At 41.0% G+C, this 19490-nt stretch overlaps 1 protein-coding gene across 1 annotated transcript; it reads left to right on the top strand.

Moving 5' to 3' along the window:
• The first annotated feature begins 306 nt into the window (after positions 1 to 306).
• Positions 307 to 18912, top strand: LOC114032953 (tumor necrosis factor alpha-induced protein 3-like). Its single transcript, XM_027848403.1, has 9 exons — positions 307 to 590; positions 4976 to 5288; positions 10114 to 10304; positions 10929 to 11076; positions 11313 to 11483; positions 12106 to 12286; positions 14401 to 15320; positions 16865 to 17061; positions 18029 to 18912. The coding sequence occupies exons 2-9, from the start codon at positions 4991 to 4993 to the stop codon at positions 18311 to 18313; spliced, it is 2391 nt and encodes a 796-aa protein (XP_027704204.1). The 5' UTR covers positions 307 to 590; positions 4976 to 4990; the 3' UTR covers positions 18314 to 18912.
• Positions 18913 to 19490: the final 578 nt, after the last annotated feature.

Raw genomic sequence — 19490 nt, 5'->3', positions numbered from 1 at the left:
GCTTTGAAGGTTGAGGAATTTCTGGGTCCCGGCGGACTCCGGCCCCTGACACCCTCCGGGAGCCCCCTGGTGGCCACTGGCCGGCTCGCTGACTGGCTCTGCCTGGCCTGCCCCGGGCGCCCTTTGCAATCTCCCACCCGCCCCTTTGTCCGACTGAGTGCTTTTCAGAGAGCCGCCGCTGGGCGTCACAGTCACATGTCGGAAAGTCCCAGAGCCCTGGCTGGAAATCCCCGGGCTCATATATTATTACCCGGGCTAAAAGAAAGGAAAAAGAGAACTTGCGCAGTCGTTGGCTTCAAGTTCGAGGATCTAGGATAGGAGCTTGCGGGGGTGGAGCAGCTGGAAGAGGAGGCCGGCGGTGGTGGAGAAGAGTCATAGCCCAGGAGCAGCAGCAGCAGCAGCCCCTCGGCTCAGGCACGGAGGCCGGCCAGCCAGGACTAAGTGGAGCCCTGCAGTGAGAACTAGTCAGCTAGCTTCAGGCTGCCCATGGAGCGCCCTGCCATCTCTGCCCTCCAGTCTGCAACTGGCCTTCTCGTGCATTAATTCGGGACTTTTGCATTTCGTTGGGCGCTCACTCCTGCCTCGCAAAGGTAACCCCGATCTTTCTCTTCTCGCCCCCCCCCCCAAATCTTCCAGTGAGATAGATGAATTCGGGGCGAAGCCGCGGCCACTATTCATTGTTAGCCGTGGGTTTGGCATTTGGGTCTGGCCGCACGAGTTTGGCACAGATACTGACCCCGAGCATTGTTGCTTGACAGCGAGCAGATTACTTGCAGCTTGTGGTGATGGGATGGGGAGAGGGGGAGGGCAGGACTGGGAGAGTTTGCCTGTGCTCGCTGCAAAGATGTGGAGTGGGTGGGCGTAAGGAGGGAGGGTGCACCTCTGGATCACTCCAGAGGTCTGCGCCTTTAAGATAAATTAAAGATAATTCGGAGACCTTTAATTGCAATGGGCAGAATGTTAGTAATAGTCGTTGAATTAAACTGATTTTAGATGTTATTAACATTTTGCGATTTAAAAAAAAATGCTGTGCTACTTGAAGCAGGAATTCCATATTTTCTGCAAAGGGCCACAGAGAACATGTAGAATCTGGCATTCTCTATTGTGCAGAATATAAGTAAAGGATGATGTATTGGAAATGACAGCAGAACTTTACACTGGGAGTTCTAGCCACCTCATTTCCCCAGGTCTTGGCTGTCAGGTATTTTATGCTTGTGTGGCAGACAGGGTTGACTTTTTTTTTTTTTTTTTAAGTTTCCAGATGTGGAAAAGTTCAGGAGTTATTTAAATACCTCTGCTCCAGTCCCACCCCTCGGTCAGCCAGCTTTGTCAGGCTTGGTTGTCCCACATCCTGCCACCTGGCCTCTTCAGGAAAGCCAGGGTATTAAGAATGGAGCTTAGCTCCCTTGGATTGGTTTAAATCCAAATCTCCCTGCTTGCAGATCTCTTCTCTTAGTGAAACCAGTCTGATAAAGTGGTTCAAAAGTCCTGTTCTTTGAGAGCTATTTGTCATTCCACCTGATTAAAGAGTAATAGCCCTGAAGTCTGAGAACACTGAACAGTGAAAGATTTAAAAGATATTAACACAAATCTTTCATATTGTAAGAAAAGAAAAAGAATGATTGCTTTTGAGAAAACTGTGGCACAATTATGCCTTTATGCATGTATTCAACAAGTATTTATTGAACCCATGCTAAGTGTAAAGCATCCTATGAAGGATTCAAAGGATGGTCCAATCAATGATTTATCTATTCTTCTAGTTAAATGTGTTTGACTCTGCCTTCAGCAGTTCTTGGTTTACAACTTGGGAATTTTACAACTTTGGAGCAGTGCTCTCCAAAAATGGAATTGGGGTTCTTGTTGATAAATAATTCACAAATTTCCATGTCACATACCAAACACCTGTACAAAATGGAAAAAAAGAAAAAGAAAAACCAAAAGAAAAAAAAGAGTAGGCTTCTAGAGATGAATAACTTCTAAAGAATTTTGTAGTTCCCAGTGACAGAATTTGGGGAAATTTTTGTGAAATGAGTCAAAGAAATATTACAAAACATCACTTTTTTTACATATTCATAAGGCTATTTTCTTCTCTCTTACAAGTATATAACAATCTTTTTTTAGAAATGTTTACTCTGTGGCCCCATCTGGAGTGAGGTCCAAGAACTGGAAACTTGGAACAGTGTATTTTCATTTGTTTCAGTGGGTAGTTTTGGAGGATGAAGGGCCAAAGTAATGGTTCAGTTGCTTTATGTTCTTGAATATTGATGTTAAGATGGGTTTATTCTGGCTCTCACAATTTATGGAAGACCTAGGAGGATCTCTAGGACCAGCAGAAGCATGAATAAAAGCAAATCATTCTTCACATGTTTTCAGAATACTTTAAAGACTATTTTATGGTGACCCATTTTTTAAGTGCTCTAAGATTTACAAAACATTTTACTCAGAGCCATTCTGTAAAGGGAGGTCATGTAAGTATTATTATTCCCTTTTTAATAGATGAAGCCAAGATTCAAATAATGCAAGTGACTTGCCCTGGGTCACACAGAGAGGAAGCCAAGATGCAAGCCGAGACCTCAGGTTAATGAGTTTTATAAACACATTTCTGATGGAGAAATCAAGGACATTTTGAAGGACCACACTTGAATATGTATATTGGCTAACAGCCTTTGGCCTCCTTGCTATGGAGAGAGAAAGCCACTCTCATAGTTGGCTAAGGGAAGGAAAAATTATTTTCCTGAAGTCACATATAGCAATGTCAAATTGAAATTGAAGTTAATTGAAAAAAAAATCCACTGGAGAAAATCTTTTCACAATTTGTAATAATAATAATGAAATATAATGAAATAAAATGAAAAATAATAATGAGATAATGAAATAATAATGAAAGAAGTGTCAGGGTTCACAGTGATTCAAATCATCAGGATTTGAAATCCTATAGAGTAGCAGATGTCTGCATTAGTTAATAGCTTATGCATTTTGATAGGCCATGATAGGATGCAAGGATGTCAGCATCCCTGAGATATATGTATATTTGCCTTAGAAGGTAGGTTAGTTTTCAGCCTTGGAAGAGTGCAATGAAAAGGCTTTCTTGATACAATACAAGAGCCAATTCATTCTTGATGCATATCTTTGTCACCTTGAAGGTTCAGGAATCATATATAGAAAGGGAGATTCTTTGGGACTACCTGGGGAAATACCAGGATAATTGGGAAATGTTTGGGGATTTTCATTGTCTTTTTTTTTTCAAGTGAGATGTGATAATGATAGGAAAGGGAAGCAATGAAAATACCTGGTGCTTGCACCACTATGGCTTTGTCAGCCAGGATTGGCTTGATAGCTAGAATCTAATCTCATCCCAGCTAGAAGCTAATCTCTGCTGGCCTCCCTGCTTCTTCATCTTTCTTACGTTTTAAGTTGCAATCCTGCTACAGGTTCTACAAACTCTTTCCATTTCCTTTTCAAGGCCCTCATTTTCTTGTACTGTTTGATTAGGCATAAAGGCCCCTAGGGGAAGAAGAAGAGAGTGGCATGCAACCACTAGTTGGCATCTGGAGTACCAGCAGCACATTTTATTGATTTGGAGCTAAGTAATAATTGGACTCCAATTTTAACTATTGCAATTGCTTAATTATTATAAACCAATGTGTGATCTGAGGGATTCTGGGGAGCTTCGGAAACATTATTGACTACCTACTCTGGATACCAGTTTAATCCCCTTGAAAGTAGAAATTGTTGCATTCATCATACTTCTATCCCCAACACCTATCATCATGCCCAGCACACAATAACTACTTGCTGATTGACTGATCAGGAAGACAGTATGACATATCGAATAAGGTTACAGGACTGGGGAGTCAGAAAGACTCCTTGGCCCTTGTGCTCCCTGACTGTGCGCCTTGGGCAAATCACTTAACCCTTCCTCTTCCTGAGTTTCCTCTTCTATAAAATGGAGGCCAATAGTACTTCTAATAATAAGAGCATCACTTCACAAGGGTATTTCTAAGCTCTAAAGAAATAACAAATGGAAGTGGGAAACAGTCTGATACAATGGAAAGGCTTTAGACTCAGGACCTAGGTCCAAGTCCTCCCTGAGTCGCTTACTACTTATATGATTGTAGACAAGTCACTTAACTCTCTGGGTCTCAGTTTCCTCATCTGTAAAGTGAAGGGGTTGAACTAAATGGCTTATCTAAGGTTTCCTCCCACCCAACTGTAAATCTATGATCTTGAAAAAAAGTTCTAAAAAATAAAATATGTGATGGCTTTTAACAGTCATTGGTCAGGTATTGTTTTGAAGAGAGAAAAGAGATTTTCATCATCAGTGGTTTGATGGCATTGAACCTCAGATTTCCTTATAAATGTTTCAGGCCCTAAAAAGAAGAAATGATCGATATGCCTGATGCTTTTATGAAAGCGTTGTTTTCACTTTCCATACCAGTAAAGAAATAGAGGGCTTGAGTTCTAAATGCCAACAGCTTGGCAGTAATAGGATCTCTTGGTTGTTACTTGGGGGTGGGCCTATAGGCAGCCAGTGGCTACGCTGAGCACCTAAGTAGTAGCTGATGTTTTATGGTTCAGAGTAGTTAGTTCTTGGTGAACCTCATTCCCCTGCATCAGAGTCAGAATCAATGGTGAGATACGTACTGTGTACCTTTGCTCACAGGCAGGATTGGCTCTGTGACAGGCATTACTTAAACATGGGTTATTCCCCTCCTCCTCAATGCCCACTCTCCTCCTTCCTACTCTTGTATAGATTAATCTTTAAAAGTGATGTAACTTGCAACAGTCCAGTGTTAGTAAAACTTCAGTACCAACAAGCATCCTGCACATAGATGCAACTAGGATTCAAATCTTTTGCCTCCATATTAAGGTAAAGGCAAGAATCAAACTCTGATTTTCTATGGGTAGATATATCAGAGTAGATATTAAGGCTGACCTAATAGATTGTTTTTGGTTTATTTCTTTCCTTTCTCAGGTATTCTACAACAACATGTCTGAACAGCAGGTTCTCCCCCAGGCTTTGTATCTGAGCAACATGCGAAAAGCTGTGAAGATAAGAGAGAGAACCCCTGAAGATATTGTCAAACCTACGAATGGGATAATTTATCACTTCAAGACCATGCACAGATATACGGTGGAGATGTTCAGGACTTGTCAGTTTTGTCCTCAGTTCCGGGAGTTTATCCTTGTGGCTTTGATTGACAGAAGCATCCAAACTTCACTAGAAAGCCAGAGAAAGCTCAACTGGTGCCGTGAAGTCAGGAAGCTTGTGGCACTAAAAACAAATGGTGAGTCTGAGGTCCCTTCCAGCCCTGAATTTGGGTTGATCCTGGGACTCCCAGGAAAGGATTCTGATTAAGGTTTTGGGGGTGGGAGGGGAGCACTGTGACAAGATGAGTCTCCCACATGGATCTGTTTATGTGCAAGAGCTGAACCTCCATTATAATCAAATGCAAAATTCCTAACTAGATGATTTAGCTGGCATGGGAACCTCAGTAAGAGGTGTTGTCTAAGCGAGAGATGTTTTTGTTTTGTTGTTGTGTAGTTTTCTAAAGCAAACAGTGTTTTCGAATGAAACATATTAGAGTAGAGAATGCTTGGAGGGTTAGGAGAATTGGGCCGGATGGCTTTAAGTGATTTGTGACCTTGGGCAAGTCATCTACCTGCTTTTGTACATCTAGTTTATCACCTGTTAAAAAATGCCCATCATGGCCCCAGTAAACAAGGTTTTAAAGAGCTCTAAATCCTTTCAAGGAAAGACCCATTATTTACTCAAAAAAATTTGATCTGTACTTTTGAGCCTAGGGAATATGGGTTTGTGGTCTTCAGCATTTTGCCAGCTTTCTCCCTAAGCTCTTAACCTTTTTTGAGTCGAACATTTTTCCCCCCCTAATCCAAGTTCATGGATCGCCTGAAAACTATCCACATACCCTTGGTCTGTGATTCCCAGGTTAAGAACTGCTCTAAGGTCTCTCCCAGCTTTAAATCTACAATCTGTTGATTTCCTATTCTTCTCTTAAGAAATAATAGAGAGGCAGCTAGGTGGCGCAATGGATAGAGCATAGACCCTGGAGTCAAGAGGACCTGAGTTCAAATTCGACCTCAGACCAAACACTTGACACTTACTAGCTGTGTGACCCTGGGCAAGTCACTTAACCCCAATTGCCTTGCCCGAAAGAAATAATAGAAACATGTCAGATTTTTTCCCTATTTTTGAGCTGTTTTCCACTGGGTGTTGCTTGTGATCTTCTTTCTTCCTGGCATGTTTGATTTCCCCTTCCTGCAGGCTGCTGATAGAGTTGTCTGATCCTCCTTAAAAATCACAGCAGATTCACAGTTTAAGTTTGTTACTTAGTTTTAAATTATTTCTGGATAGCTTTCACTATTTCTCTAAACATGGTTTAGTTGATTGGTTGATGTGGATATAGACATTGCAGTCTGCGGATACGTACGATGACTACTAGAAAGTAGTCTGAATGGGATTCTTGTTCCTGGGTAAGAAGCTGGAAGCACAGTATTTCCTATCATCAGTAATATTGCTAATATTAGCACAACCTTACTGATAAGAGCAGAGGTCTTTGATGCTTGCTGACCATTATGAAAAGGCAATTATCCAGAGATGAAACAGCATCAATATTTGGCATCTTCACCTAGGAACATTCTATAGATAAAGACCTTTTAAGAATATCAACAGCAATGATGATAACTAAAATGTATTTACTGTACTAAGTTTCGCAAAACACTTTTTTTTTTAAAAAAAAAGCATATATTATCTCATTTGATTCTTACAACCCTTTGGGGATAGAAGCTGTAGGTGTTATTCCCATTTTACTGCTGAGAAGACTGAGACTCAGAGAGGTTCAATGACACAGCCATAGTTACATAGGTAGTTACAAGTACCAGAGGCAGTATTGGAGCCTGGGTCTTGCCCAAGTTCTAGACCATCTTTCTACTTTACATGGGTGTTACTGCATAAGTTGTCATAGAGAAAGTGAGATGGATCGCTTGTCTACACAGCTCCTAACAGAATCGTTTGTTCTGATAGACACAAATAGTTTTCAGTGGTGATGTTAGGTAAGGATCTAGCCAGGCTGTGGTGTCTCCTGGGAAGTGGTTTTCATTGCCTCCCCATTTATTACCAGGAGGGATAGAGTCATAGGAAAGGGTGGGGAGGATTGAGGAAGGGGAGTGGCCTTGCCGAATTAGGAGTTTGTGAAACACTAAACAATGCTTAGCAGGGAATACTTTGCACATAGTAGGTATCAGCAAGTATTTGTGAATTGACTCAGATTTATTGGTTGTAAGCACTTAATTTTCTTCAGGAAAAAGTGCATGGGAAATATTTTCTGTTGATTAAAGCATTTTCATAAACTGGCATTTACTTTAGAAAAGTTACAAGCATACCTACTTGTAGGACTTTAGAGGGTATTTTCTAGGCAAAGACTTTTTTAGGCTTTTTTTTTTTTTTAAGTTACAGTTGCCTATTCTTCCCCTTCCCCTACAAGAACCTTATAAGGTCTGAAAAGGGGAGGAGAGACATTCAGGAAGGAAGAAAAAAAAAAACCCAGAACAAATGCCATTTCATCTAGGATTTTTATTGACACAGATTTTTTTCCCCCTAGCTTAATATATAAAATGGATTATATAAAATTACTGGATGGTTTGGAAATGGGGAGAAAGAGATGATAGGTGATTCACAATGTTTTCATTTGAGGATATGAGACTAGAGTGAATGAGGAAGGCAGTAGGTGGTATAAAATTGAAACTTCATGCGAAAAATTCCAGCGTCTATTGGCTGCTGCGATTTCACTTGTATAATGAGTAGGCCTATTCCAGCTCACCCTAACCACACCCACTTGGAAAGTCCAGTATGCGCTTCACAGTTTAAATGTCTACACACCAGAACAAAAAGTACAATGGCAGTTGCTCAATTGCTAGTCAAATAACTTGGCACTGGGGAATTCCAAGTGTTACTGAGGGAATTTTGTACTGGTGAGTCTCAATAAAGAACTGAAAGTAAGAACAAGGAAAAAAAAGAGCCTTATCTTTGCTCTAGATTTTGCAAAGGGGAAATTTCAACAGAATTTAATAGTTGCCACACTTCTGGCCTAGACGCAAGACTTAAGTGATCCTTTTCCATTTACTTGTCTGGATGTTTGTTTAGGCAGCCTTTCTGTACAATTTTCATGATTAAAACAAAAACAAAAACAAAAACACAATAAGCCAAATAAATAAGTGAATGGAAAGAATGTTAGTTTGAGGAATATCTAAGTATTTTGAAAAACTTGATCAGGATGAAAATATCATGAGACTCCAAAACTATTGGCCTAGCCATGTTAGAAAACAGTTTGTCTTGGTTTTAAGCAACTATAGGCTTCTCAAAGAATTGAGGATCATATGTTTGCGTGTGATTGTCTCAAGTCAGTTCAACAAATGAGACACATATTCAATGCATTTGTTGCTTGAGAGTTTGAGAAAATGCAAGGTCCATATGGAGTTTATGCTTTTTTTATTTCAAATAATTCCCAAATGATGCCTTTTAAAAATAGTCATACTTACTTTTCTTAAAAATAGTGCCTTCTATACTTCAGCCCAAATTGCTGGGGGCACATGCTGTTTGGCCAAAGGGATTTTAAAACCCTTATTTCCATGGCACATTATGATTTTTAATGAGGAGTTGGCCATTGAAGTAAGTACTTTACTATTGCTGACAAACCAAGCACCACACCACATTCCTGTGGGGCAGCTTTGTCTTGTCAGCCCTACGTTACAAATGAGAGGAAACTCCCCAGCACCAAGGGTAAAGTGATATAGCCCAGTCATTTCAATGTGAGTCACTAGCAATCCCAGTCCAATGTCTGGTAAGAAAAGCCAGGACTGCTTCCTGATAGTGGTCTTTTTCCTAGGAATTGTAAATCCTTGGTATCACTGTCCCTGGATGGTGGAATCCCAGAATGTAAAAGTTGAAAGGGACAGAAGAGCACAATTTGGGAATCCTCTCAAAGTGCTCTCTAAGGTGTGAAAGTGTGGCATGGTGGAGAGAGCCCTGGGTTTAGACCCAGTTTTGATTAGCTCTGCAACTCTGAGCAAATCACTTAGTCCAGGGTTGGGGAACTCTCTATGTCCTCAAGTGCTGCCCTTTGACTGAATCCAAACTCCACAGAACAAATCCCCTTAATAAAAGGATTTGTTCTGTAAAACTTGGAGTCAGTCAAAAGGCTGCACCCAAGGACCTAGAAGGCCACATGTGGCCTCGAGGCCATAGGTTCCCCATCCCTGACTTAGTCAATTCATTTAGTCTGTTTCCTCACCTGTAAAATGAGAGGTAATAATACCTGTAATTTCTTCATTGAAGGGTTGTCATGAGGATGAAATGAGATTATGTATTTATTTGGCAAACCTGAAAGCACAGTATTTATGTTGATGACTATTATCCAGTCTAAGCTCCTTATTTTACAGATGAAGAAACTGAGGCATCTAGGTGACCGAATAGATAGAGCTGTGAACTAGGAATCAGACCCGACTTCAACTCATGCCTTTAGACACTTACTTGTTGTGTGAATCTGGGCAAGTTAATTTTAACCTCTCTGCCTCAGTTCCTAATCTATAAAATGAGAGGGTTGGATTCAAGATTCCTTCCACTTGTGTTCCTATAATGACCACAAAGGTTCATTGGTGCCAGAGCCAGTACCAGGGTTCAGTTCTCTCTCTACTGTACTCTACTACCTTTCATGTGAGATAAATTTTGAATATCCTTTGCATTAAATAAGAATCCCCTTCATTCCCCCCTCCCAAAAAACAAAACAAAACAAAACAAAACAAAAAACAACCCCTCCTCTCACTATTCTAACTGTGAGATGGTAGCAGTGATCCTGGGGAAGATGATTTCAAAAATAGCACACCTAATATCTTGCATATAATTCAGTAAATGCTTGTTGACTGATCAAGCAATTGATTAAAACCCGTAGCTCAAAGACTAAATCCCATTTGTCCTGGAAAGCATTTGCTAGGCTTCCTGAACAAATTCCTCTTTTTTTCTTGCTTCTCTCTTCTCATCATTTCCATGTCAGTGTTAGTGAAGGGTGGTAACAGTGTACATGCTTTTTCCCACAGGTGATGGAAATTGCCTCATGCATGCTACATCACAGTACATGTGGGGTGTTCAGGATACTGACTTGGTCCTGAGGAAGGCACTATACAGCACTCTGAAAGAGACCGATATCCGCAACTTCAAATTCCGTTGGCAGCTGGAGTCTCTGAAATCCCAAGAATTTGTGGAAACAGGCCTCCGTTATGACACCAGGGTAAGAAGATTCTGTTCAAGCAAAGTACACTCCTTGGGAAATACTAAGCAATTAATTCTCTGTCCATGTCTCAGGGAAGGGAAGGCAGGGCAGGGCACAGTTGCCACAAAAGACCTCATGGTGGCTGAATTCCTGCTGAGGATCTTTGTTAGAAGAGAAGAATCTCCAAGGATGGCTTTCTTCAGGAGCCTCTCCTGGTTTTCATGTGTCATTGCCCTTACATGCATTATTGAGGCAGTGAGTCAGATTCAGGCATGTATGTATAATCCAACTCATCTCTCTCCAAGTCACGAGTATGGAATTTTTGTGGACAATCTGGATGAAGGTTTTTCATTTTATGTCACTTCAAGGTTTTTTAGGCAGATATTGTCCCCAGTTTCCCTCACAGCTCCATAAGTGCTTCAGTTTTGAGTTTGAATTATAACAGAAAAAGTCACTAAAAAAAAATGATGGGGGGAGGATGGGGCGGGGTAAAGGGAGAGAGACTATTAGGTTATTTAAATTATTTTATAGAGAAGAGGAAAAATAAAACTGAGTGGTACAGGTGAATTGACATAGACTGGGGTCAGGAGAGGGAAAGACAAATTACATTAAATTACCTTTTTATTTTTATTTTTTCCTTAGAATTGGAATGAGGAGTGGGATAATCTTATCAAAATGGCATCCACAGATACATCAGTGGCCCGAGGTGGGCTTCAGTATAATTCACTTGAAGAAATCCACATATTTGTTCTTTCTAACATCCTCAGAAGGCCAATTATTGTTATTTCAGGTGAGAGTCACATGATTTCAGTTGAGGTGTTTCAATCGGTGTGTATTTCAATCAATGTACATTGAAGTACTTCTCTACTTTAAAATTGTCATCTCTAGGATGTAGTCTAAAATTTCACTGTATTTCTTGTGATGGAAAAAAGGCCATATTGACCTAGTACAGCAGTGTATAGTTGAAAGGAATTTGGTGGTGGATAACTCTCAGTGGTTTTTTTTTCCCTTTCTTTTCCTACATAGACAAAATGCTGAGAAGCTTAGAATCTGGTTCCAATTTTGCTCCTTTGAAAGTTGGTGGAGTTTATTTGCCTCTCCATTGGCCTGCCCAGGAGTGTTACAGATATCCCATCGTCCTTGGTTATGACAGCCAGCACTTTGCACCACTGGTCACTCTTAAGGACAGCGGACCTGGTAGGAAAATTAAGTTATGACTTAAACTCAGCTTATTTTAAATGTTTGTGCTAATTGTTTCCTTTCCTGTTTGGAGTCTGTTGCATTCCTGATTTAAATGAAAATATGTCTTTGAAAAAGTTTTATTGTCACATCATCTGGCAAATATAATGCTTGCTTTACCTAAAACCAGTGAAGTACTTCTGTAAAGAATTAGAAGAGCTTTTAAAAGTATACTTCTGTTAATATTCTCTCTGAGTGCTGGAAGTAAACAGAACAGAGCAATTGTGGTCCTTTTTGCCAGTTAAATGATGAGGTTTTTAGGCAACTCTCTTCTGGGAAACCCCCCCCCCCAATTGGTTTATGGTATCATTCCTAGTTATGGTTTCACGGATTAAAAGCTAGAAGGGACCTCAGAAGCCATGTAGCCCAACCCCCTCATTTTAGAGTTGAACAAACTGAGGCCCAGGACTTGCCTAAGATCACATAGTAAGTAGCAGAGTCAGGACTTGAACCACAGATCCTCTGGCTCTGAACCTAGCACTCTTTGCTAGTGTACTGTTTATTCAGAAATGTACTTAGCATGTTTATGATTTCATTTACCAAGTGAAAGTAAGATGTCCACATGTTATTTTCTCCTCAGAAATCAGAGCTGTTCCACTTGTTAACAGAGACCGAGGAAGGTTTGAGGACTTGAAGGTTCATTTTCTAACAGAGCCTGAAGCAGAGATGAAGGAAAAGCTACTTAAAGAGTACTTGACCTTGGTAGAAATCCCTGTGCAAGGCTGGGACCACGGGACAACTCATTTAATCAATGCTGCAAAGTAAGTGTCTTCCTGTTGGCTGGTTTGTTTAGCATTTTTATGTTTTATCCTAAGAGAATATTCAAGGGTTGGATCCCACCTGAAGCTGAGCTTTAACTTTGTTGAAATCTCCTTTCCTCCACTGGGAAATAAAGTGAGGACTGACCCATTGCATTCTTTTGGAGGTGTGAATAAGTTAGGAATGCCATATGATTGATTCTCAAGCTTAGATTCAGGCAGTGAAAACCAGTTTCAGATGGCATCCAAGAAAAAGAGTCACTGAGAGATTTTTTAAAAATGTATTTTAGGAGGGTTCAGTTTTATTTCCTATCTTGATGAACTTTATATGTCTTTATGTATTTACATATTAATTTAGATATGTATATTTATTTAGAATATTCATATATTCTTTAAAACATCATAGAATCCCTGGAAATAATAACCTTTCATAAATCAGGTATACAAAGAACAATTACAACCCACATTTTATTTTTTCAATTAACAAGTATTTGTTTTCTCCCTCTGACCCTCCTCTGCCTGGGGGAAAAAAAGAGGAAAATTAAATCCTCTTAATAAATATGTGTAGTCACACAAAACTGTTCCCAGCTTAGCTTGATCCAAATGTATATCTCATTCAATATCTTGAATCTGTCACCTTTGAGAGGTGGGTAATAGTAACATGGTTCATCATTAGTCCTGTGCAATTGTGGTTGATTACTGAATCACAGTTCTTTGATCTTTCAAAGTTTCTTGACTTTACAATATATGACCCATGTTTCTTTTCCTGCTTGATTTGGGGGAGACAGAGATAGACTGGTACAGTCTCTTTATCTTCTCTTCTGTCATCATACCTTTATTGGTGACAGAAACGAAGGTTCATTATGTCCTCCCAGGAGAACATAAGCTCTTAAAGACAAGGCTTTCCCTTATGTCTTATGTCACTGAATAGTGCCTACTACATGGAAAATATTTCATAAATGCTTGTCAAATCAAATTGAATTGAATTGAAGCTAGAGAAATCCGTGCTGCCCCCTGAAGATTTTAGACATAAATAAGAAATGGCAATGAGACTGGATAAAGGAAGCAGTGTCCCAGTGCTAAGAAACTGACAAATTAGAGCAAACCCCCAAATTAGAGGGATGCAAAAGCAAACAAAGAGTGCCCCAGAACCATGCCTACTTATTAGTGACCACCATGGAAAGTCAACACAAATAGAAGCAAAATAGATGCATTTGAAATCTTAAGGTAATTTGAAGTTTCAGGAAAACTGGGACCAAAAGTTTGACCATGTGCTATTCATAATCTTAACAATATTTTGATAGGTGGAAGATTTTGGGGGTGGGGTGGGGAGGGAGTTAACTCTCAAATAACTGAAAGCAAACTTTTTCTCCCCTCAACACTCTAGGGCATTAACATATATGGTACAAGAAGGCTATATGGTAGCAGTTTCTTCAAATGTTGCACTATTTTTAATAAACCAAAATTGACTAAATGGATATATCATAAATTTAGAGCTTAAAGGGAATTTAGAGGTTCTCTCATCCAACTCCATTTTTGTTGTTGTTATTGTTGTTGTTCAGTCATTTCCAACTCTTTGTGACCCCATTTGGAGTTTTTTTTTTTTTTGGCAAAAATATTGGAGAGGTTTACCATTTCCTTCTCCAGCTCAGTTTCACAGAAGAGGAAACCGAGGCAAACTGGGTTAAGTGACTTGCCCAGGTTCAAACAGCTCATAAGTGTTGGAGGCCAGATTTGAACTCAGAAAGATGAGTTGTCCTGACTCTAGGCCTGACACTACATTCACTGCACCACCTAGTTGCCCATTTTACAGATGAGCAAACTGAGTTCCAGAAAGATAAAGTGACTTGCCAAATGGCACAGCAGTGATATGATATTTTGTATAAAGAAAGGATACCTTCTTCCAAGGAGGCTGTTTATTTATTTAGCATATGACTCTACTATACTTGTCAATGGATTAATTGGGGGGGGGGCATCGCAATTTGGAGATGAAGGTCCGTTAATATAATGTTCAATTTCACCCAGTTGTATAATGCTTATCCTGCCAAATTTCCTGTCTTGATTCTTGCCGTACAGGTCAGTGTTGTAAATGCTGTCCTACTTTTCTTGGTCTCTAGGCTGGATGAAGCGAACTTACCCAAGGAGATAAATCTGGTGGAAGACTACTTTGAGCTCGTTCAGCATGAGTACAAGAAGTGGCAAGAGAACGCTGAGCTGAATCATAGAGAGGCCTGTGCTAGGAATGGACTGGAGCCCCACCTGCCCCAGATTTCCCTCATGGAAGTCAAATGTGAAACCCCGAACTGTCCTTTCTTCATGTCCGTAAATACACAGCCTTTTTGCCATGAATGCTTTGAGAGGAGGCAAAATACACAAAATAAACCAAGAAAACAGAACTCTAAGCCAGGGGTGGAGAAACCCCCAGGCATAGGACTGGGCACTTCTCAGGGTGAAGTTTGTGAGCCTGCTGGGTGGAAGCCTGAGGAATTACCAGCAATGGGGCCTCACTCTGCACCCCCAACTGCCCCCAGCCTCTTTCTGTTTAGTGAAACAACTGCAATGAAATGCAAAAACCCTGGATGTCCCTTCACCCTGAACGTGCAACACAATGGGTTCTGTGAACGGTGCCATAACACTCGGCAGCTCAATCCTGGCTATGACCCGAGCAACTACAGGAATTTGGATGATGGGAAGTGCCAGGCCTGTCACCAGGATGTTACCAGGACCTTTAATGGGATTTGTAGTACTTGCTTCAAAAGGACTACAGAGCCTTCCCCTATCATCAGCTCCAGTTTTCCTCCTTCCTGCCATCAGAGATCATTCTCCGATCCCTCTCAACTGAGCCAGAGTATCCATCAGCATCCCTGCCGTAGAACTGGTCATGAGGCCCCTGCTGGGGCCATCTCCCAGGTTGGACGGAATCCAGAGAACAGGATTGGAACGAGTAAATGCCGAAAAGCTGGCTGCATGTACTTTGGGACGCCAGAAAACCGAGGCTTTTGCACACTGTGTTTCATCGAATACCGAGAAAATAACCGTGAGTGAAACTATGTATCCTATGATATCATTTAAAAAAAAACAACTGACATTTATGTAGCATTTGAAGGTTTGCAAAGCAATTCACATGTAGCAAGTGGCTTTGATAGAGATAGTCTGTCTTTGCAATAAGATTACAACCTAGAGAAAAGGAAACATTCTAGGTGACATGCAATGTCAGGCATTGCTGGCTCAATACAAGATGACCCATTGGTATTCTCTTAACCTAAATACAAAGTGGGAAATGAATTTGCAATAAGTTTCTTGAATCCAAACCAGGTGAAAGCGATTCTGATTCTAATTTGAGAAATAGTAGTTCCACATTTTTGTGGTTACAACTAGATTGTATACCTTATGCCATTAAGAAGAAACATGTGTATGTCTTCAGAAAAGGGAGATGAGCTTAGTGTAAGGGGGTTACCAAGTCCAAAGCACTACATAAATGACATCACGAGGATAAGAATGAAAACACATTCATGTGGTAATGATGATAAATCTTTCTTTCTCTCTTTTGTGATTTCAACCCATCTGATTTGCCAAAAGTAAACACGATAAAACTTCTATGCAGAGAATAATCAGGAGGAGGGATGCTGTTGTTCAGTTATGTCTGACTCTTCGTGACCCCATATAAGATTTTCTTGGCAAAGACACTGGAGTCATTTGCCATGTCCTTCTCCAGCTCATTTTATAGATGAGAACACTGAGGGAAGCAGGGTTAACAAACAGCTAGTAAGTGTCTAAAGTCAGATTTGAACCCAGGAAGATGAGTATTCTTGACTCCAGGCCCAGCACTCTATTCACTGAACCCCGCAGCTGCCCCAGGAGGAAAGATAGGAGCCAATCAAAATGGAAATTTGAAGGCAAGAGCTGGGTTTTTCATTTGTTTTGCCTTTGGATCCCCCAGAACCTTGCACTGTGCCTTGCACATAGCAGAGGCATACTAAATACTAAAGTAGATTGAATTAGGGAAGGAGATTGGATTTCCTTGAAGAGGCTTGCTCTGCTAGCCCTATTCAATTAAATTCTACATAACACCTTTTGAGTTGTTAAAGCCTCTAATGCAAGGGTTGGCTACCTAAAGCTAGTGTGCCTTCTGCTTTTGTACAGCCTGAGAGCTAAGAATGATTTTTACATTTTAAAATAAAGTTCCATTGTATTTTGAAATGTTAAAAAAAAAAATCATTAGCTTGCAGGCTGTACAAAAACATATGGCCTGTGGATTTGTCTGCCCAATTCTCCCTTCCCTTTCCCCTGATCACTTTGGAATGTTTGAAGGATATGTAGACGCTTTTTAGAGATTGTTTTCTTTAGATAGCTCACCATACTTTAGCAAAAAGTAGGGATTCATTTATGAAAACAAAGATGTTCCAATAGTAACTTTCTTTTTGGGAGGAGGGGTGCTATCTAATTACAACAAGATGGCTATACTCCATTTTTATTCTTTATGAGCTTCCACTCTGCATTTGGAGTTGATTTAATTTGTAATCTCCACATCTTCATGACTGCTTGGTTGTCCGTACTGACTGGCATATTATTTCATTCCAGGTGACCCCCCTGCTTCTGGTCAGACTGATCCCTCAGCCTCTAGATTCCAGAATACCGTTCCCTGCCTTGGGAGAGGATGTGGTACCCTCGGCAGTACTTTGTTTGAGGGATACTGTCAGAAATGTTTCATTGAAGCCCAGAACCAGAGATTTCATGAAGCAAAAAGGACTGAAGAGCAGCTGGTGAGACAATCAGAGGTATGTAAGAGATGGCAGCCAGCCCCACCCACAGATGTATGAGGGGTCCTTAAGCTCATTAGGACAGTGTGTTTTCTTTCCTGCAAACCAGTCTCAAAATTCACCCTGGCATCAGCTTCCCAGTTGGGCAGTATTGAAGGACAATAAGTCAGGGCATTCTCCTGGCTGGAATTTGCTTTAGTACTCGTTTTTCCAGAAATGAGTAAAATAAACCATAATGTTTATACATGTGGAGCTTCTCAAACACATGGTATGACATATCAAGGTAGCTCCACTTTGAATCCATGTGAATTGGTGCAGACCCCTCAGTGACTTCTCGACACTCATTCTCAATGATTGCCAGTATTAGCGCTTAGAGACACTTTCCAAAGTAGCCGTGTCCCGGTTGCTTACTAACTGAAATGGCAAAGCACAGGGGTGGGAAAAAAGACAGTGGTTGTGAAGTGGCTTTCAAATTTATAGGAAGGTGCTTGTGAGGAAAAGAAATAGCTTTATTAATCAGAACACTAAAGCTCTGGTTGTTATGTGACCTACAATTATTGAGGGGAATGAGAGAGAGTTTTTTTATGTGGCCCTGCTGTGGTATTGATCTTTCTGTGCATGACAAAGAGAGAAGAAAAGATAGCAGAGCTATGTAAAGCAACAGTAAACTCTTCCCCCGAAAGTTATAGCTTGGCAGGATCTGGGTTACAAATAAGGATTTGAGGAAACCAACCCACTTTATGGAAGCTTCTTTGGTCTTTTCTGGTACTGAAAAAGTGGGACTTGAACACTTTTTCCCTTTTAAAGACCTTGACATGAAAATCTGCCCACGAGTTTTTTTTTTTTTTTTCCACATTGTCCTGAGAAAGAAAGATAATAGTGATGATAAATTCAGGATGCCACAGGGAAAAAAAGTCCAATGAATTCTATTTGTTTCTTCCTTGGGCTTTACAAACTGATCATTCTTTTGAATTCTTCCATTCAGAGATCCAGCCAGTGCCGGGACATTCAACGGACAACTCAGAGCTCTCAGAGAAAAAAATGTACCAAGGCGACATGTAAAAACCCTGTGGCTCACAGAGGGCAAGAGCTGTGTGCAGAGTGCCAGCGGCATAACCAGCAACTGGGGCCTGGCATCCATAGAGGGGAGCCCATTACGGAAGAGCTGCCCAAGCAACGTTGCCGAGCCCCAGCCTGTGATCACTTTGGCAATGCCAAGTGTAATGGGTACTGCAATGAATGCTATCAGTTCAAACAGCTGTATGGCTAATCAGAAACAGCCAGACCACTTCCCAGACATGAAAGAACATAGTTTTTTTTTTGGTCAAAATGGTGCTATCGTGTTAACATTTGGCTGTTTCACTTGAGGGCTAGCCCCTGGAATTGAGTATACCATGGAGGTTTTAGCATAGGAGAATAGGCTGTTCACCAGGGGTCTGGCAGCAGGTATGTTCACCTGAGGAACTGTGGGGCCTAGGGCACCTCTAGAAAAATTTACCTCCTGCCCTAGGGTACAGAGTCTTGAGTTTGGCAGTTGTGGATTTCTGGGATCACCTCAAGGCCACTCCCCCTTTATGAGTTCATACAGTCTCCACATTCTGAGACCTGGGGACATGGAGAAACCTGGAATGCCCACTGTACCTGGACATGTAGCTTGTACTTTGGGGTGTGAATACCTCTCTCTCACCTTGTGAGCCCTGTCTGATGTCAGAAGGCAAAGATACACATTGGAAGGCATGCAGAGTGCTGAACCTTCTTTTGCCTTAGACCCCAACTCAGTATGTCTTGTGGGAAGCTAAGTGGTGCAGTGGCTAGAGCACAGAGCCTGGAGTCAGGAAGACTCCTCTTCCTGAGTTCAAATCCAGCCTCAGACACTTGCTAGCTGTGTGATCCTAGGCAAGTCATTTAACCCTGTTTGCCTCCATTTCCTCAACTGTAAAATGAGCTGGAGAAGGAAATGGCAAACCGCTCCAGAACATGCACTAAGAAAACCTCAGTGGGAGTCATGAAGAGTTGACTGAAGAACAACAGCATGTCTTCTGGATGTGAACCTGGATTCTCCTGGTGAAAAGATCTTCCAGGCGATGCTCAAGCAAGCTCAGGAGGAAAATCTCTAAAAGGAGGGACAGGAACCTGACGGTATTCTTCTCCCTTACCTGCTGGTTCCTTTCACATGAAAAGCAGACATGTGGATTCTGGAATCAATCAACCAATAGCTGCTGAATCTAAGTGACCAGGAGAAGTCCAGACTGAAACAAGAAAAAAACAAGCTGCTCTTTTTTTTTTTTTCCTCACACACCTTTTTAAAAACAAAACATTTGGGGGAGATGACATAGCCTTTTTACTCATCACTGTCCTCCCTCTTAAAGCATTTGACATGACCAAAGGTGTAAATGCCAATTGTATGCATATATAATTGACTGGGGATCATAGATTTAGATCTGAAA

This window comes from Vombatus ursinus, unplaced genomic scaffold (genome assembly GCF_900497805.2).
Source record: "Vombatus ursinus unplaced genomic scaffold, bare-nosed wombat genome assembly UNPS02006173.1, whole genome shotgun sequence".
Lineage (NCBI taxonomy): Eukaryota > Metazoa > Chordata > Mammalia > Diprotodontia > Vombatidae > Vombatus > Vombatus ursinus.
This window is presented reverse-complemented; position numbering and strand designations above follow the sequence as displayed.

What these genes read in the sequence shown, in the direction of transcription:
- LOC114032953 (XM_027848403.1), top strand. Translation starts at nt 4,991, where the DNA reads ATGTCTGAACAGCAGGTTCTCCCCCAGGCTTTGTATCTGAGCAACATG. An exon ending in TCTTAAGGACAGCGGACCTG is followed by an intron (nt 11,484 to 12,105) that starts GTAGGAAAATTA and finishes TTTTCTCCTCAG; the next exon opens with AAATCAGAGCTGTTCCACTT. An exon ending in CATTTAATCAATGCTGCAAA is followed by an intron (nt 12,287 to 14,400) that starts GTAAGTGTCTTC and finishes CTTGGTCTCTAG; the next exon opens with GCTGGATGAAGCGAACTTAC.